This window comes from Podarcis vaucheri (assembly GCF_965113315.1).
Source record: "Podarcis vaucheri genome assembly, chromosome: 13".
Taxonomy (NCBI): domain Eukaryota; kingdom Metazoa; phylum Chordata; class Lepidosauria; order Squamata; family Lacertidae; genus Podarcis; species Podarcis vaucheri.
In genome coordinates this window covers 57,260,332-57,272,710 of record NC_138751.1, presented here as the reverse complement: position 1 = coordinate 57,272,710, position 12,379 = coordinate 57,260,332, and the positions used below count along the sequence as shown (strand labels likewise).

Genomic DNA, 12,379 nt, shown 5'->3' with positions numbered 1-12,379 from the left:
GCCCAGCACTGTCAACCCAAGCTGCCTTGATCTGCAGCTTCCTTCTCTGCCCACCTCCATCTTGCTGTTGTACACCAGGATCTCCAGCACCGAGACCTCCTCCCCACACGTGTCCAGCGAGGAGAGGTCATAGAGGGAGGAGTAGACAGGGCCATAGGCCCAGTCCCTGAACTTGCGGGAGAGGTGCCGAGCGTCTTCGTCCTTGATCTCCCGCCGGATGATGTGCTGGAAGGTCTGCAAGACAAGGGGGGAGCCGGGTCAGGCAGATGACGGGAAGGCCCTCCCCTCGCAGCGCAGAGCTGAACTGCGGAACTCCCTCCTACAGGAGGCAGCCATGTCCACCAACGTGGAAAGGCACCCCAATTGCAGGACATCCTCTGGGACCTGAAACGGAAGATTCAGGACAGGGAAAGAAAGGGCTCCTTCACCATGCATAGTTAAGCTCTGGAGCTCGCTTCTGCAGGAGACCACGATGGCTTTGGACGGGAGTGGAAAAATCCATGGGAGAGAAAGCTATGGATGGCAATCAGCTGGGAAAGCCAGCTGGAAGAAAAATGTCTTCAGCTGTTTCCAGAAAGTGGGAGCCTGTCCTGCCTCAACAGGGATGCTGTTCTAGACCAGCCAGACTACAGGTCCTGCCCCCATGACGGCCAGGGCTGATGGGAATTGTGTTTGAAGGGTGCCTGGGGTGGAAGGCAGAGACTCCCCAGGGTCTCTGGCCGAAAGAGGCCCCTTTCTGTCACCCACACGCTCAGAAGCTCCTCTTCCCTAGAGATGCTGCCTGGGCAGCCCCCCTGCTCTCGTGTGGAGCCTCCCTACACCCTCTAAGTCGCTCAGGACTTTAGGCACGGCTCCCCCCATGATTATTTTAATTTAATTTATTTATTTCATAAAAGTTATATACCCCATGACTGTCAAAGCAAACCCTCAAGGTGGTTTACAAAAAGAATGAAACAAAAAAATTAGCAGGAAAAGGATTTAAATACAGCAAATTTAAATATTCAAAAAGTAATTCAAATCAGTGATAAGCTAAAAAACAAACAAACCAGATGTCAACATTCCCCATATCCAGGGAGACTTGTCTAAACAAAAATATTTTTGTCAGGAACTGAAAAGAGTGGCATGAAGAGGCCTGCTGGAATCCAGTCAGGCAGTTCCAAAGCTGCCACTTCTTGCATTCCTATCCTCACAACAACCCTGTGAGGTTGTTCGCCCTGGAGCACCCGGTTTGCCCCCGGGCCTTGGGCCAACAGGGCTGGCTTTTTTCCAAGCAGCTCCCTCCCCCCCCCTCCGGGGAGGGATCTCACCCCAATCTTGCCCGTCTTGGCAGCCATCATCAGCGGCGACAGACCGTCATTGTTCAGCAGAGCCTCCAGGTTGGTGTCTGGGAAGAGCTTGGCGCATTTGATGAGCAGCAGGTCATACATCTTGGTGACAAACTTGGTGTTCTCACGAGTGTTGTCTGCGATGGCCACCAGGGCGTGGAGCACCGTGTTGCCACGAGAGTCCTGGCGCCGCAGGTCGGCCTGCTTGTGGGCGTTCTCCGTCAGGTAGTGGACGATGTGCGGCTGGTTGGTGCAAGCCGCCAAGGAGAGGGGCAGCTCACCTGGGCAGGAGGGCGGAAGGAAAGAGGGAAGATGGAAGATGGAAGATGGAGCAAGCTGGCTTTCTGCTGCTCCAGAGCCAACAGAGTCCAATGACAAGAAAGGAGATTCCGACAAGCCGTTAGGAATAACTTTCTGGTGGTCAGACTGTTGCACAGTGGAACAGATCCCCCCCCCCCCCGAAAGGGTGGGCTCTCCTTCCTTGGAAGCTTTTTAACAGAGGTTGGGTGACTGTTGGTCAGCAATTCCTTAGCTGTGACTCCCGCACTGCAGGGGTTGGGCTAGACGACCCTTAGGGTCCCCCTTCCAACTCTACAATTGTATGATTCTATGGAAAAGAGAAAGACAACCAAATCAGTCAGAGAGCACTCTGCTTCCAGGGCTGCTGGATGGATGTGTCTCCACAAAGCCTGGGTGGAAAAGGGGCCCCTGGCCTTTGGGTGTTGCAATGCACAGAGGCTCCGCCACTCTTGCAAGAGCCAACTGACTTTTAGGGGGGGGGATGCCTGTTTCTTAAAATTCTCACTCACTGAATGCACCCCCTCCTTGAATGCTTACAAGGGCGCACTTGAGGTCTTTCCCTGACACCCACAAATCTTCTGAAATCATTCCCTTTGCTCCCTTGGTGGTGAGAGGGTGATCTTCCCACTCCTAAACACAAGAGCATCAGCAGAGTCTGCTGGACCAGCCAAAGGAGCCTCATCTGGGCCAGCACCTGTCCTCACCGTGGCCGACCAGGTGCCTCTTCTGGACCCGAGGACAAGAGCCCCCTGCCCACTGCTGTGGAGAAGCATGGCTGGCGCTGGCTCCAGAGCAGAGGCAGAGCAGAGCCACTGGGTCCAGGAGCCATCAAGAGCCATCACCTCCTCCAAGAATGTGTCTCGTCCCCTTTCACAGCCATCCAAGTTGGTGGCCATCACCAACTCCGATGGCAGGGAGTTCCCTAGTTGACGAATCCAATGGCACTTGCTTAAAAATCCAAATGTGCCCCTGGCAAAACTTGTCCTCCTCAGTGCCCCTGTCTGCCTCCAGATCTCCTGTCTCCAGGCACCTAAATGCACCTCCACCTCCAGTTAACCCGACCTACAACATCTGTAGGTGTGGTTTGTTCTCCTCATTCTGCCATTTTTTTCTCTCCACCTCTGTTGTGTTCTCTGCTGGAAAAAGAATCAGATTGCAAGCTCCTCTTTTATATGCTTTTGCAAAAAGAACAACATTCATGAGCAGCAGCAGCAGCAGAGAATCAGGACAGACCCCACGGAGGGATCTCGAGGCCTCTCTCACCGAAGTAGAAGTAGCCGCCCTCATCCTTGGGTTGGAAGAAGCGCCCCCGGGCTTGTGCGTGGACGTCTGCCCCCTTCTCCACCAGCAGCTCCACGTAGTGCTTGCAGCGCCGCTCAATCGCAATGTGCAGTGCAGTCTGGCCTGGAGGGGACACACAACCCAAACCACCATTCAGGCATAAGCCACTAGGCTTCACCACTAGGCTTGCCAGCCAATCTCCCATCTAGTCGCTGCCAAGCTTGTGGCCCCTCTAACATGTTTCCTTGCAATTCCGCCACAAATCAGACCCGAGTGCCAACGCCTGGTCAATTCAGCTCGCTTGGAATCTCGCCTGCCAGGAGTAGGTGTGGCCAGAGGGGAAAGTGGGTGGAGCATGAGGTGTGACCCCCCAGCCTTTGTTTATATGGCTCAGTACCCCAGTACCTCAAGGACCAGCTCAGCTCATGCAAACCTGCCCAGAGCCTGTGCTCATCTCCTGAGGCCCTGCTCCGTGTGGCAAGACAAGAACGGGGTCTTTTCAGTGGTTGCTCCCTCCTTGCAGAATGCTCTCCCTGGGGAGGCTTGCCTGGCGCCATCATTACAAATCTTTAAGTGCCAGGCCTTCCTGCGTGGGTGGGATGTTTTAGCGTAGACTGGAGTTTGTTTTTTGATGCTGGCTTTAATATATATATGTGCTTATTATAAGTCGGTTTGAGTTTCTGTGGCAAGAAAAGTGATTGATAAATTTAATAAATACAGTGGTACCTCAGGTACTTTATTCGTTCTGGAGGGCCGTTCTTAACCTGAAACTGTTCTTAACCTGAAGCACCACTTTAGCCAATGGGGCTTCCCGCTGCTTCCGCACCGCCGGAGCCCAATTTCTGTTCTTATCCTGAAGCAAAGTTCTTAACCCGAGGTACTATTTCTGGGTTAGCGGAGTCTGTAACCTGAAGCGTCTGTAACCCGAGATACCACTGTAATAATAATGGTGTTCATTTAAAAACAAACAAACAAGTTTCTGGCCCTCAGGACTGAGAAGCCCAGAAAGAAGTGCCTGGCGGAATCTCAGGGCTGGGCATTCAGCTCTTTCTCACTCTCCTTGGATAGCAGAACCAAAGTAAAAAGATGGGGGAAAGGAGCCTGTAGAGAACTGGCTTGAGTTTGCAGGGCATCAGTTGAAGAAGGAGCAAAAAGGGTTTTCTTGTGTGTGGGTGTTTCTTTGTGGCTCATTAGCTGTTTTCCCTGTGTAATGGTCAGAGGGGGCAGGGTTTCTGTTGAGGCAGGGGATTAGCTGTGGGAGGAGCTTATCAGAGTTTGCAGGGCAGCGGCGCGCGCCTAGTGGCGCGCGCAGTTAGATCCATCTTTTAGATTTAGGGGAGCTAGTCTCAAACGTTTGTTGGGGGAGATCTAGGTGTTTTTTTGTGTGGGGGAAGTTATTTGTCCTGTCTTCAAGCTTTTTATGATGGAGGACCTCTGTAGCCAACCCCAACGACACGATCTCAAGATGGAAGGGGAGGGAACAGCTGCAGTCGCCTGCGATTCCTGCGCAATGTTTGCCATCTTGCCAAAGGTTGCAGGCAGCTTTACCTGCAGCAATTGCATGTTGATTGCCCTCTTAAAAGACAAAGTCCAGCAACTGGAGGAACGTGTAGCTACGCTCCAAAGAATTAGAGAGCTGGAGCTCTTCTTGGAAGCAACAGAGCACACCGTCTCCACCAAGGAGGAGACAGGGGACTCCCCTGAGAAGGAGTCTAGTTCACCAACACAGGAGCCAGATATATGGAGAAACGTGACTCAAAGAAGTAGGAGGCCCAGGGTTCACTCTGATTGCTTAGAAATACACAATCGCTTTGAGGTCCTCTCCCCTAGCATGGAAGACGAAGAGCAGACTCCATTTGAGGATCTCTCCCTCATTACAGTCGATCAGGTATATGAAGACGAGCAGCAAAGTCAGTCCTCAGGGAATGTGCAGGCGACCTTGGAATGGACAGCTCACGGAAGAACCCCGACCAAACCCAAGAGGAGGCGTGTAGTGGTGATAGGGGATTCCCTACTGAGGGGAACAGAAGCAGTGATCTGTGGGCCTGACAAGATGTCTCGGGAAGTGTGCTGTCTCCCCGGGGCTAAGATCCAAGATGTAACTGAACGACTGCAAGGAATCATAAAACCCACTGACAAATACCCCTTCCTCTTGGTTCATGTGGGAACCAATGACACTGCAAGCAATAGCCTCCAGAAGATCAAAAGAGACTACGAGGCTCTCGGCAGGAAATTGAAGCAACTAAATGCACAAATTGTCATCTCATCTGTCCTCCCAGTTGAACGACGTGGCCCAGGGAGAGAGGGGAAAATAGTGGAAGTGAACAGCTGGCTTCGCAAATGGTGTAAACAGGAACGGTTTGGATTCTTAGATCACGGACTGCAGTTTCTTGAAGATGGACTTCTGGCATGGGATGGGCTGCACCTCACAACGGTTGGGAGAAATGTTTTTGCCAAAAATCTCAGAAACCTCATCAGGAGGGCTTTAAACTGACTAATGTGGGGGAGGGAGACAGTGCTCCTGAAGGTAGGAGTCTATCAATTAATGAAGATGATCATCCAAATGTCATAGACCAAATGGAGCAAACAGCACGCGGACCTAGTGGTGGGAGGAAAAAATCCTTAAATAAGAGACACGGGGGAATGGTTAATGGACTTCAATGTCTGTACACTAATGCGCAAAGCATGGGAAATAAACAAGATGAGCTTGAGCTCTTGGTACAGCAAACTAAATATGACATAATAGGCATCACTGAAACCTGGTGGGATAAGTCCCACGATTGGAATGTAATAATGGGGGGATACAATCTATTTCAGAGAAACAGACCAGACAAGAAAGGAGGAGGAGTGGCGTTATATGTCAGGGATGTGTATACCTGTGAAGAGATCCAAGATTTAGATCCTCAAAGCCAAAGTGAGAGCATTTGGGTCAAAATTAAGGGAGAGAAGAATAACAGAGACCTCATTGTGGGAGTTTACTATAGATCCCCAAGCCAAACGGAGGACATAGATGATGCCTTCCTGGAACAGATGGCCAAGCATGCAAAAGGAAGGGAGATAGTAGTAATGGGGGACTTCAATTACCCGGATATTTGTTGGACGTCAAACTCAGCCAAGAGCATAAGGTCAAACAGATTCCTCACTGGCCTTGCAGACAACTTCATTGTCCAGAAAGTGGGAGAAGCAACAAGAGGAACAGCCATTTTAGATCTGGTCCTAACCAATGTTGATGACCTGGTTAGTGGGGTAGAAGTGGAAGGATCATTAGGCGCGAGTGATCATGCTCTTCTGAAGTTTACTATACAGCGGAAAGGAGCAGCCAAGCATACTAGGACTCAATTTCTTGACTTTAAGAAAGCCGACTTCATAAAACTTAGGGAAGTGCTGGGTGAGATCCCATGGACAACAATACTAAAAGGAAAGGGAGTTCATGATGGCTGGGAGTTTGTTAAGAGGGAGATACTAAAAGCACAACATCAGGCAATACCAATGAGACGGAAACATGGAAGGTACCTAAAGAAGCCAGGGTGGCTATCTAAAGAACTTTTAACTGAATTAAGATTAAAAAAGGATGTGTACAAAAAATGGAAAAGGGGGGAAACCACCAAAGAGGAATTCAAACAAATAGCCAGCACGTGTAGACACAAAGTCAGAAAAGCTAAAGCACAAAATGAACTCAGGCTTGCTAGAGAGGTTAAAAGCAACAAAAAAGGCTTTTATGGGTATGTTCGTAGCAAAAGGAAGAACAAAGAAACAATGGGATCACTCAGAGGAGAAGATGGTGAAATGCAAACAGGGGACACAGAAAGGGCTGAACTACTCAATGCCTTCTTTGCCTCAGTCTTCTCCGATAAAGAAAACAATGCCCGACCTGAAGAATTTGGAGCAAATGATTCAGCAAAGGAAACACAGCCCAGAATAACTAAGGAGATAGTACAAGAATATTTGGCTAGTTTAGATGTATTCAAGTCTCCAGGGCCAGATGAACTGCATCCAAGAGTATTAAAAGAACTGGCAGATGTGATCTCAGAACCACTGGCAGTCATCTTTGAGAATTCCTGGAGAACAGGCGAAGTCCCGGCAGACTGGAGGAGGGCAAATGTTGTCCCTATTTTCAAAAAGGGGAAAAGAGAGGACCCAAATAATTACCGCCCAGTCAGTCTGACATCAATAGCAGGGAAGATTCTGGAGCAGATCATTAAGCAAACAGTCTGTGAGCACCTAGAAAGGAATGCTGTGATCACCAATAGTCAGCATGGATTTCTGAAAAATAAGTCATGTCAGACTAACCTGATCTCGTTTTTTGACAGAATTACAAGCCTGGTAGATGAAGGGAACGCAGTGGATGTAGCCTACCTTGATTTCAGCAAGGCATTTGACAAGGTGCCCCATGATATTCTTGTAAAGAAGCTGGTAAAATGTGGTCTTGACTATGCTACCACTCAGTGGATTTGTAACTGGCTGACTGACCGAACCCAAAGGGTGCTCATCAATGGTTCCTCTTCATCCTGGAGAAGAGTGACTAGTGGGGTGCCATAGGGTTCTGTCTTGGGCCCGGTCTTATTCAACATCTTTATCAACGACTTGGATGATGGACTCAAGGGCATCCTGATCAAATTTGCAGATGACACCAAACTGGGAGGGGTGGCTAACACCCCAGAGGACAGGATCACACTTCAAAACGACCTTGACAGATTAGAGAACTGGGCAAAAATAAACAAGATGAATTTTAACAGGGAGAAATGTAAAGTATTGCACTTGGGCAAAAAAAATGAGAGGCACAAATACAAGATGGGTGACACCTGGCTTGAGAGCAGTACATGTGAAAAGGATCTAGGAGTCTTGGTTGACCACAAACTTGACATGAGCCAACAGTGTGACGCGGCAGCTAAAAAAGCCAATGCAATTCTGGGCTGCATCAATAGGAGTATAGCATCTAGATCAAGGGAAGTAATAGTGCCACTGTATTCTGCTCTGGTCAGACCACACCTGGAGTACTGTGTCCAGTTCTGGGCACCACAATTCAAGAAGGACACTGACAAACTGGAACGTGTCCAAAGGAGGGCAACCAAAATGGTCAAAGGCCTGGAAACGATGCCTTATGAGGAACGGCTAAGGGAGCTGGGCATGTTTAGCCTGGAGAAGAGGAGGTTAAGGGGTGATATGATAGCCATGTTCAAATATATAAAAGGATGTCACATAGAGGAGGGAGAAAGGTTGTTTTCTGCTGCTCCGGAGAAGCGGACACGGAGCAATGGATCCAAACTACAAGAAAGAAGATTCCACCTAGACATTAGGAAGAACTTCCTGACAGTGAGAGCTGTTCGACAGTGGAATTTGCTGCCAAGGAGTGTGGTGGAGTCTCCTACTTTGGAGGTCTTTAAGCAGAGGCTTGACAACCATATGTCAGGAGTGCTCTGATGGTGTTTCCTGCTTGGCAGGGGGTTGTACTCGATGGCCCTTGTGGTCTCTTCCAACTCTATGATTCTATGATTCTAGGACTCAAGCATGGGACTGAGGCCCCTTGGACAATCATTTCAAGGTGGGATTGAGGCCAAGCTCACTGCAGTCGCCAGGCACAGTCCCCAGTGCCCACCTTGGAGCAGCTGCCTTCCCCCCCCCAAACTGCTCCTGCCAGAGTCCCCCTCCCACCTCGGTAGTAGACATCCCGGAAGGGCGAGTTGATGAACTCCCGCGTGCTGCCTGTCTTCTCCGCGATGTCCAGCAGGAATGGGATGGTGTCGTTCTTGCCATTGTTGAGGTTCAGCAGGGCTTTTGGGAGGCAGGTCTTGCCAGTGGAGGGTTCTGGGGTGGGAGCAGGGAGGGATGGACAGAACAGGATGTTGCATCACAGACAAGGAGCTCAGCAATTACTACTTTACAATGTTCACCTCTCAACGTTTCACCAAGGAGCTCAGGGCAGTGTATGTTGTTACCTCCCACCTTCTATTTTTAACTTCACAGCAGACCTGTCAGGTAGTCTGAGAGACAGTGGCTGGCCCAAGTTCACCTTTGCAACCTTTGAGTGAGTGGGGGTTTTGAACCCAGGTCTCTCCAACCCTCATCAGGAACTGTAGACACTCTCCAGTTGCTTTCTAGCAGTAAGAGCCATTTGACAATGGAATGGTTTCCCTAGGAGGTTTTCAAACAGAGGTGGGATAGCTATCCATCAGGGATTCTTTAGCTGTGATTTCTGCATTGCAGGGGGTCGGACTCTACAATTCCAGCTCTACAATTCTATGGTTCTATATGTGCATTTGCATCACCCTATGCTGACAAACTGAGGTCCATTCCCCCTCCCTTCTGCATGCTCCCCTATGCACTGAGCATGTGCAAAGCATGATGTTCCAGTGCCCTGGCTGCACATCATCAATATTGCTGGGCACGAGCAATTAAGTGCATTCTGAGCCATATTTTTGTGTTTTAAAGCTGCTTTCTACAGCTTATATTTAAAGAGAGAAACCTAAAGCTGGACAGAATCTTGGGCTCAAGACGGACTGTGGCTGTGAAGTGAGCTGAATGAGAGCAAGGGATTGAACAGCACGACAAGGTATTTGTCAATTGTTTTGCTTTTTAAGGATTCTGATCCACCTGAGGAAATGGAATGCTCTAAGAACAGAATGGAAGCCCTGGCTGGTGCGGCCATTGGGGGCCCATCTCGTCCTGTTTGCACAGTGGCCACCAGGATGCCCCCAATGGGAAGCCCCCAAGAAGAAGAAGCATCTCTGCCCTCCTGCGCCTTCCGCAAGTGGCGTTCATAGCGTCCGCTGCCTGGGACTGCCAGGGGGCTAGGAGCCATGATCCAGTAGGCTGGGTCTCTTTCTCTCCCACTCCCCACCCCACCCCCGCTGCTGGAGAAAGGTCTTTTAAAACAAAACGAAAAACCTGCATAAACAGGGGAAGTGTCTTCGCTTCTAAAGGCAGGCACAGACACAGACGTCTTCTGCCCCACTGTAGTCTGTGGCCAAGCAGATTTTGAAACAATTAAAAAACAAAACAAAAACCTGGCCAACCTGTTGGGCACGAGGAGCCTCCACAACACAACCCACAATTGATATTTGAAGCGCCAGCCATGCTCTGGAAAAGCTCCTGCCCATCTCAAGCAGAGGAGGAGAGCTGAGCAAGACTCCCAGCATCCAGTGGGTGGGAAAGAGCCAGTGTGCTCTCATGTCAATCGAAGACCCAGGAGACCCGGGTTCAAAACCTCCGCTTGGTCATGAAGCTCCCTGGGTGGCCTTGGGTGCCAGTCACTGCCTCTCGCCCAGACACACCGCACACATGCCACCTTGAGCGCCTTGGGATACAAGCCCCTGCCTTGCGGACAATTCCACAAGGGACCCTTTGGGCGCCTTTCAACACTACAATCCTGGGATTCTATGAAATGCAATAAAATAAACAATCCTGCCACGTGTACCTCCAGGACAGGGATACCCTGCTGCCCCCCTTTCCTTTCCCTTCCCTTGCCTGGGGCTGACCTACACTCATGGTTTATCATGTTAAGGAAGGGTTAAGGATTGGTTTTCGTATCACAGATGGACACATTACATTCTGCTTGTAATGCATAATGCATTATTAAAATGAGACACCAGAGGGCGCTGCAGAGGAACCAAGAACAGACAGTAGGAAAACTGTAAGTCTGCATTTGCAGAATTCATGCCAGCTCCAGGTCCCCTGCCCAGGGAGCACCCAGCCCCCCTGGCAGCACACCTCAGCCACTGGCTGCTCAACACCCTCCTTCACCCACGGGTGCCCCTGCCTCTCCTCCCCCTCACCTCGAAACTCCTCGTCTGTCAGGCGCTTCTTGTGGGTCAGCAGGAAGGGCAGGAGCCCGTCCAGGTCAGCGGTGGAGCCCCGGGAGACGACGTCGAAGAGGATAGGCCGGTTGAACACCTTGAGGATGGGGGGCGGGTGGGGGGCAGGCCCCTTGGTGCTGGGGGGTTTCTTCCTGGGGATGGAGCAAGCTGGTGAGCAAACCTCCGTGTGCTCTGGGCCAAACAAGCCTCAGAGGTGGCAGGCAACAGAGCCGCCTGGAGGCATTGAAGTCCACTACAAAGTTGCCAGGATTTATCACACCCTGCAGAGTTGACGCCTCAGCTTCCAGTCCTAGATGTGGGAGGGGCAGCTTTGGTTGTTCGGGGCTGCAAAAGGGCACTGTAACCCATATTCCAGGCCTTGCAAATAGGTTTTGGGGCTGATCTCTGGCCTCTGTGTTTGTTTATATACACCCTGTAGTTATAGATTGGGAGGGTCAGTCTGGACGATACCTGTAGGTTCCTTCCAAATCCATGATTCTGTATCCGGTAAGGTTTACAGTCTAGCAGAACAAGCCTCTAAATCAGCCACACGATTTTTGTTGCAAGGTAATGGCCTTGGCTGGTCAGGATAGTATCATCATTTACATATTTGAAGGGGTTGCCCTAGAGACAAATGGGCAGGCCTTTTCCCCACCTCCCTGAGATGGATGCCTCCTCATCCTAGGATGGGGAATAACAGGCCAAGGGGTTTGTGTGAGAGAGTTTTTGACTGATGCTTGAAGCTGGAGACACAGAGGCTGGACTTACTCTGTGCTAGACCCCAAAGCTGTGCCTTGGGGCTTCCCTGAAACCCTAAAGGAGAGGCAAGATCTGCTGGGCTCTTGATGCTCTTGAGTCCCTCCTTCCTCTGTTAAGGTTGCATAGAGGTGCAAATAAAACACCCCAGTCTCTCCATCGGCCTTCATTCCCAGGAAACCAAACCTGGGAAAGCGCAGGAACCCTTGGAGTTTCTTGGCACAGAGGAGCAAAAGGTGTATCTATCGCCTCCCACAATGAATGCCCCCTTTCTCCACCTCATCCATCTTCTGTCTCCAAAGCAGCCTGGAGGAGGGATGGGGCTGGGCCTCAGAGAGAGAGAGAGAGAGGGGTGCAGTGTGCCCACCCCAGGCCTCCTGGCACCTTGTGGGGTTCTTGGCACCCGCGTGCCCCTCTTCCTCAAGCAGCCCTTTCATCTAGCTGGTGCAACCCTGCCTCTCCCCCCCCCCCAGGCCCATCCACAGCCAAGGCAGGAGGGCTCGACAGAGGACTCTTTGACCAGGCGCCACTCCTGCCACACCTGCCCCAAAGAACCATGTGGGAACAAGATGCTCTCCCTAGCGGGGGAGGGGAAGGAGCCCTTGCTGGGTTTCAAGTTGGGCTATCCAATCCAGGTGAGGTGAGAGAGAGGGGGGGCATTCTTCACATGCTCAAGGATCCTCTCTTTATCATCACATCACCAATTACAGGGACCAGCTCTTCTGGGCTCCAAGTATCGCTTCCTAAACCCAATTCTCCCTCTTGCTTTTTTCCCTCTGTTACCAAAATGTACCAACAGGGTACATTTTTAGTGTCAGAATTTGAAGGAGGGGGGAATGAAACACCCTTTTTCATCCTGAATTTGATGTCCTGCCAAGTCAGTGCACACACTGCCTTTTGCAATACACTCTGCCAATTGTTTGC

General features: G+C 50.6%; 1 protein-coding gene across 5 annotated transcripts in view; it reads right to left on the bottom strand.

Moving 5' to 3' along the window:
* Positions 1 to 12,379, bottom strand: part of TRPV4 (transient receptor potential cation channel subfamily V member 4) — a 61,399-nt gene that overhangs the window by 22,971 nt on the left and 26,049 nt on the right. For all 5 annotated transcript variants that reach the window (XR_014213136.1, XM_082196076.1, XM_082196075.1 and 2 more), the window contains 5 exons: positions 10,679 to 10,851; positions 8,559 to 8,711; positions 2,889 to 3,029; positions 1,308 to 1,606; positions 55 to 234 (listed from right to left, as the gene is read on the bottom strand). Coding sequence is in view for 4 of the 5 variants with exons in the window: in XM_082196076.1 (XP_082052202.1) it covers positions 55 to 234; positions 1,308 to 1,606; positions 2,889 to 3,029; positions 8,559 to 8,711; positions 10,679 to 10,851 (946 nt within the window). In the remaining variant the exon portion in view is untranslated. The remainder of the gene's footprint in view (positions 1 to 54; positions 235 to 1,307; positions 1,607 to 2,888; positions 3,030 to 8,558; positions 8,712 to 10,678; positions 10,852 to 12,379) is intronic.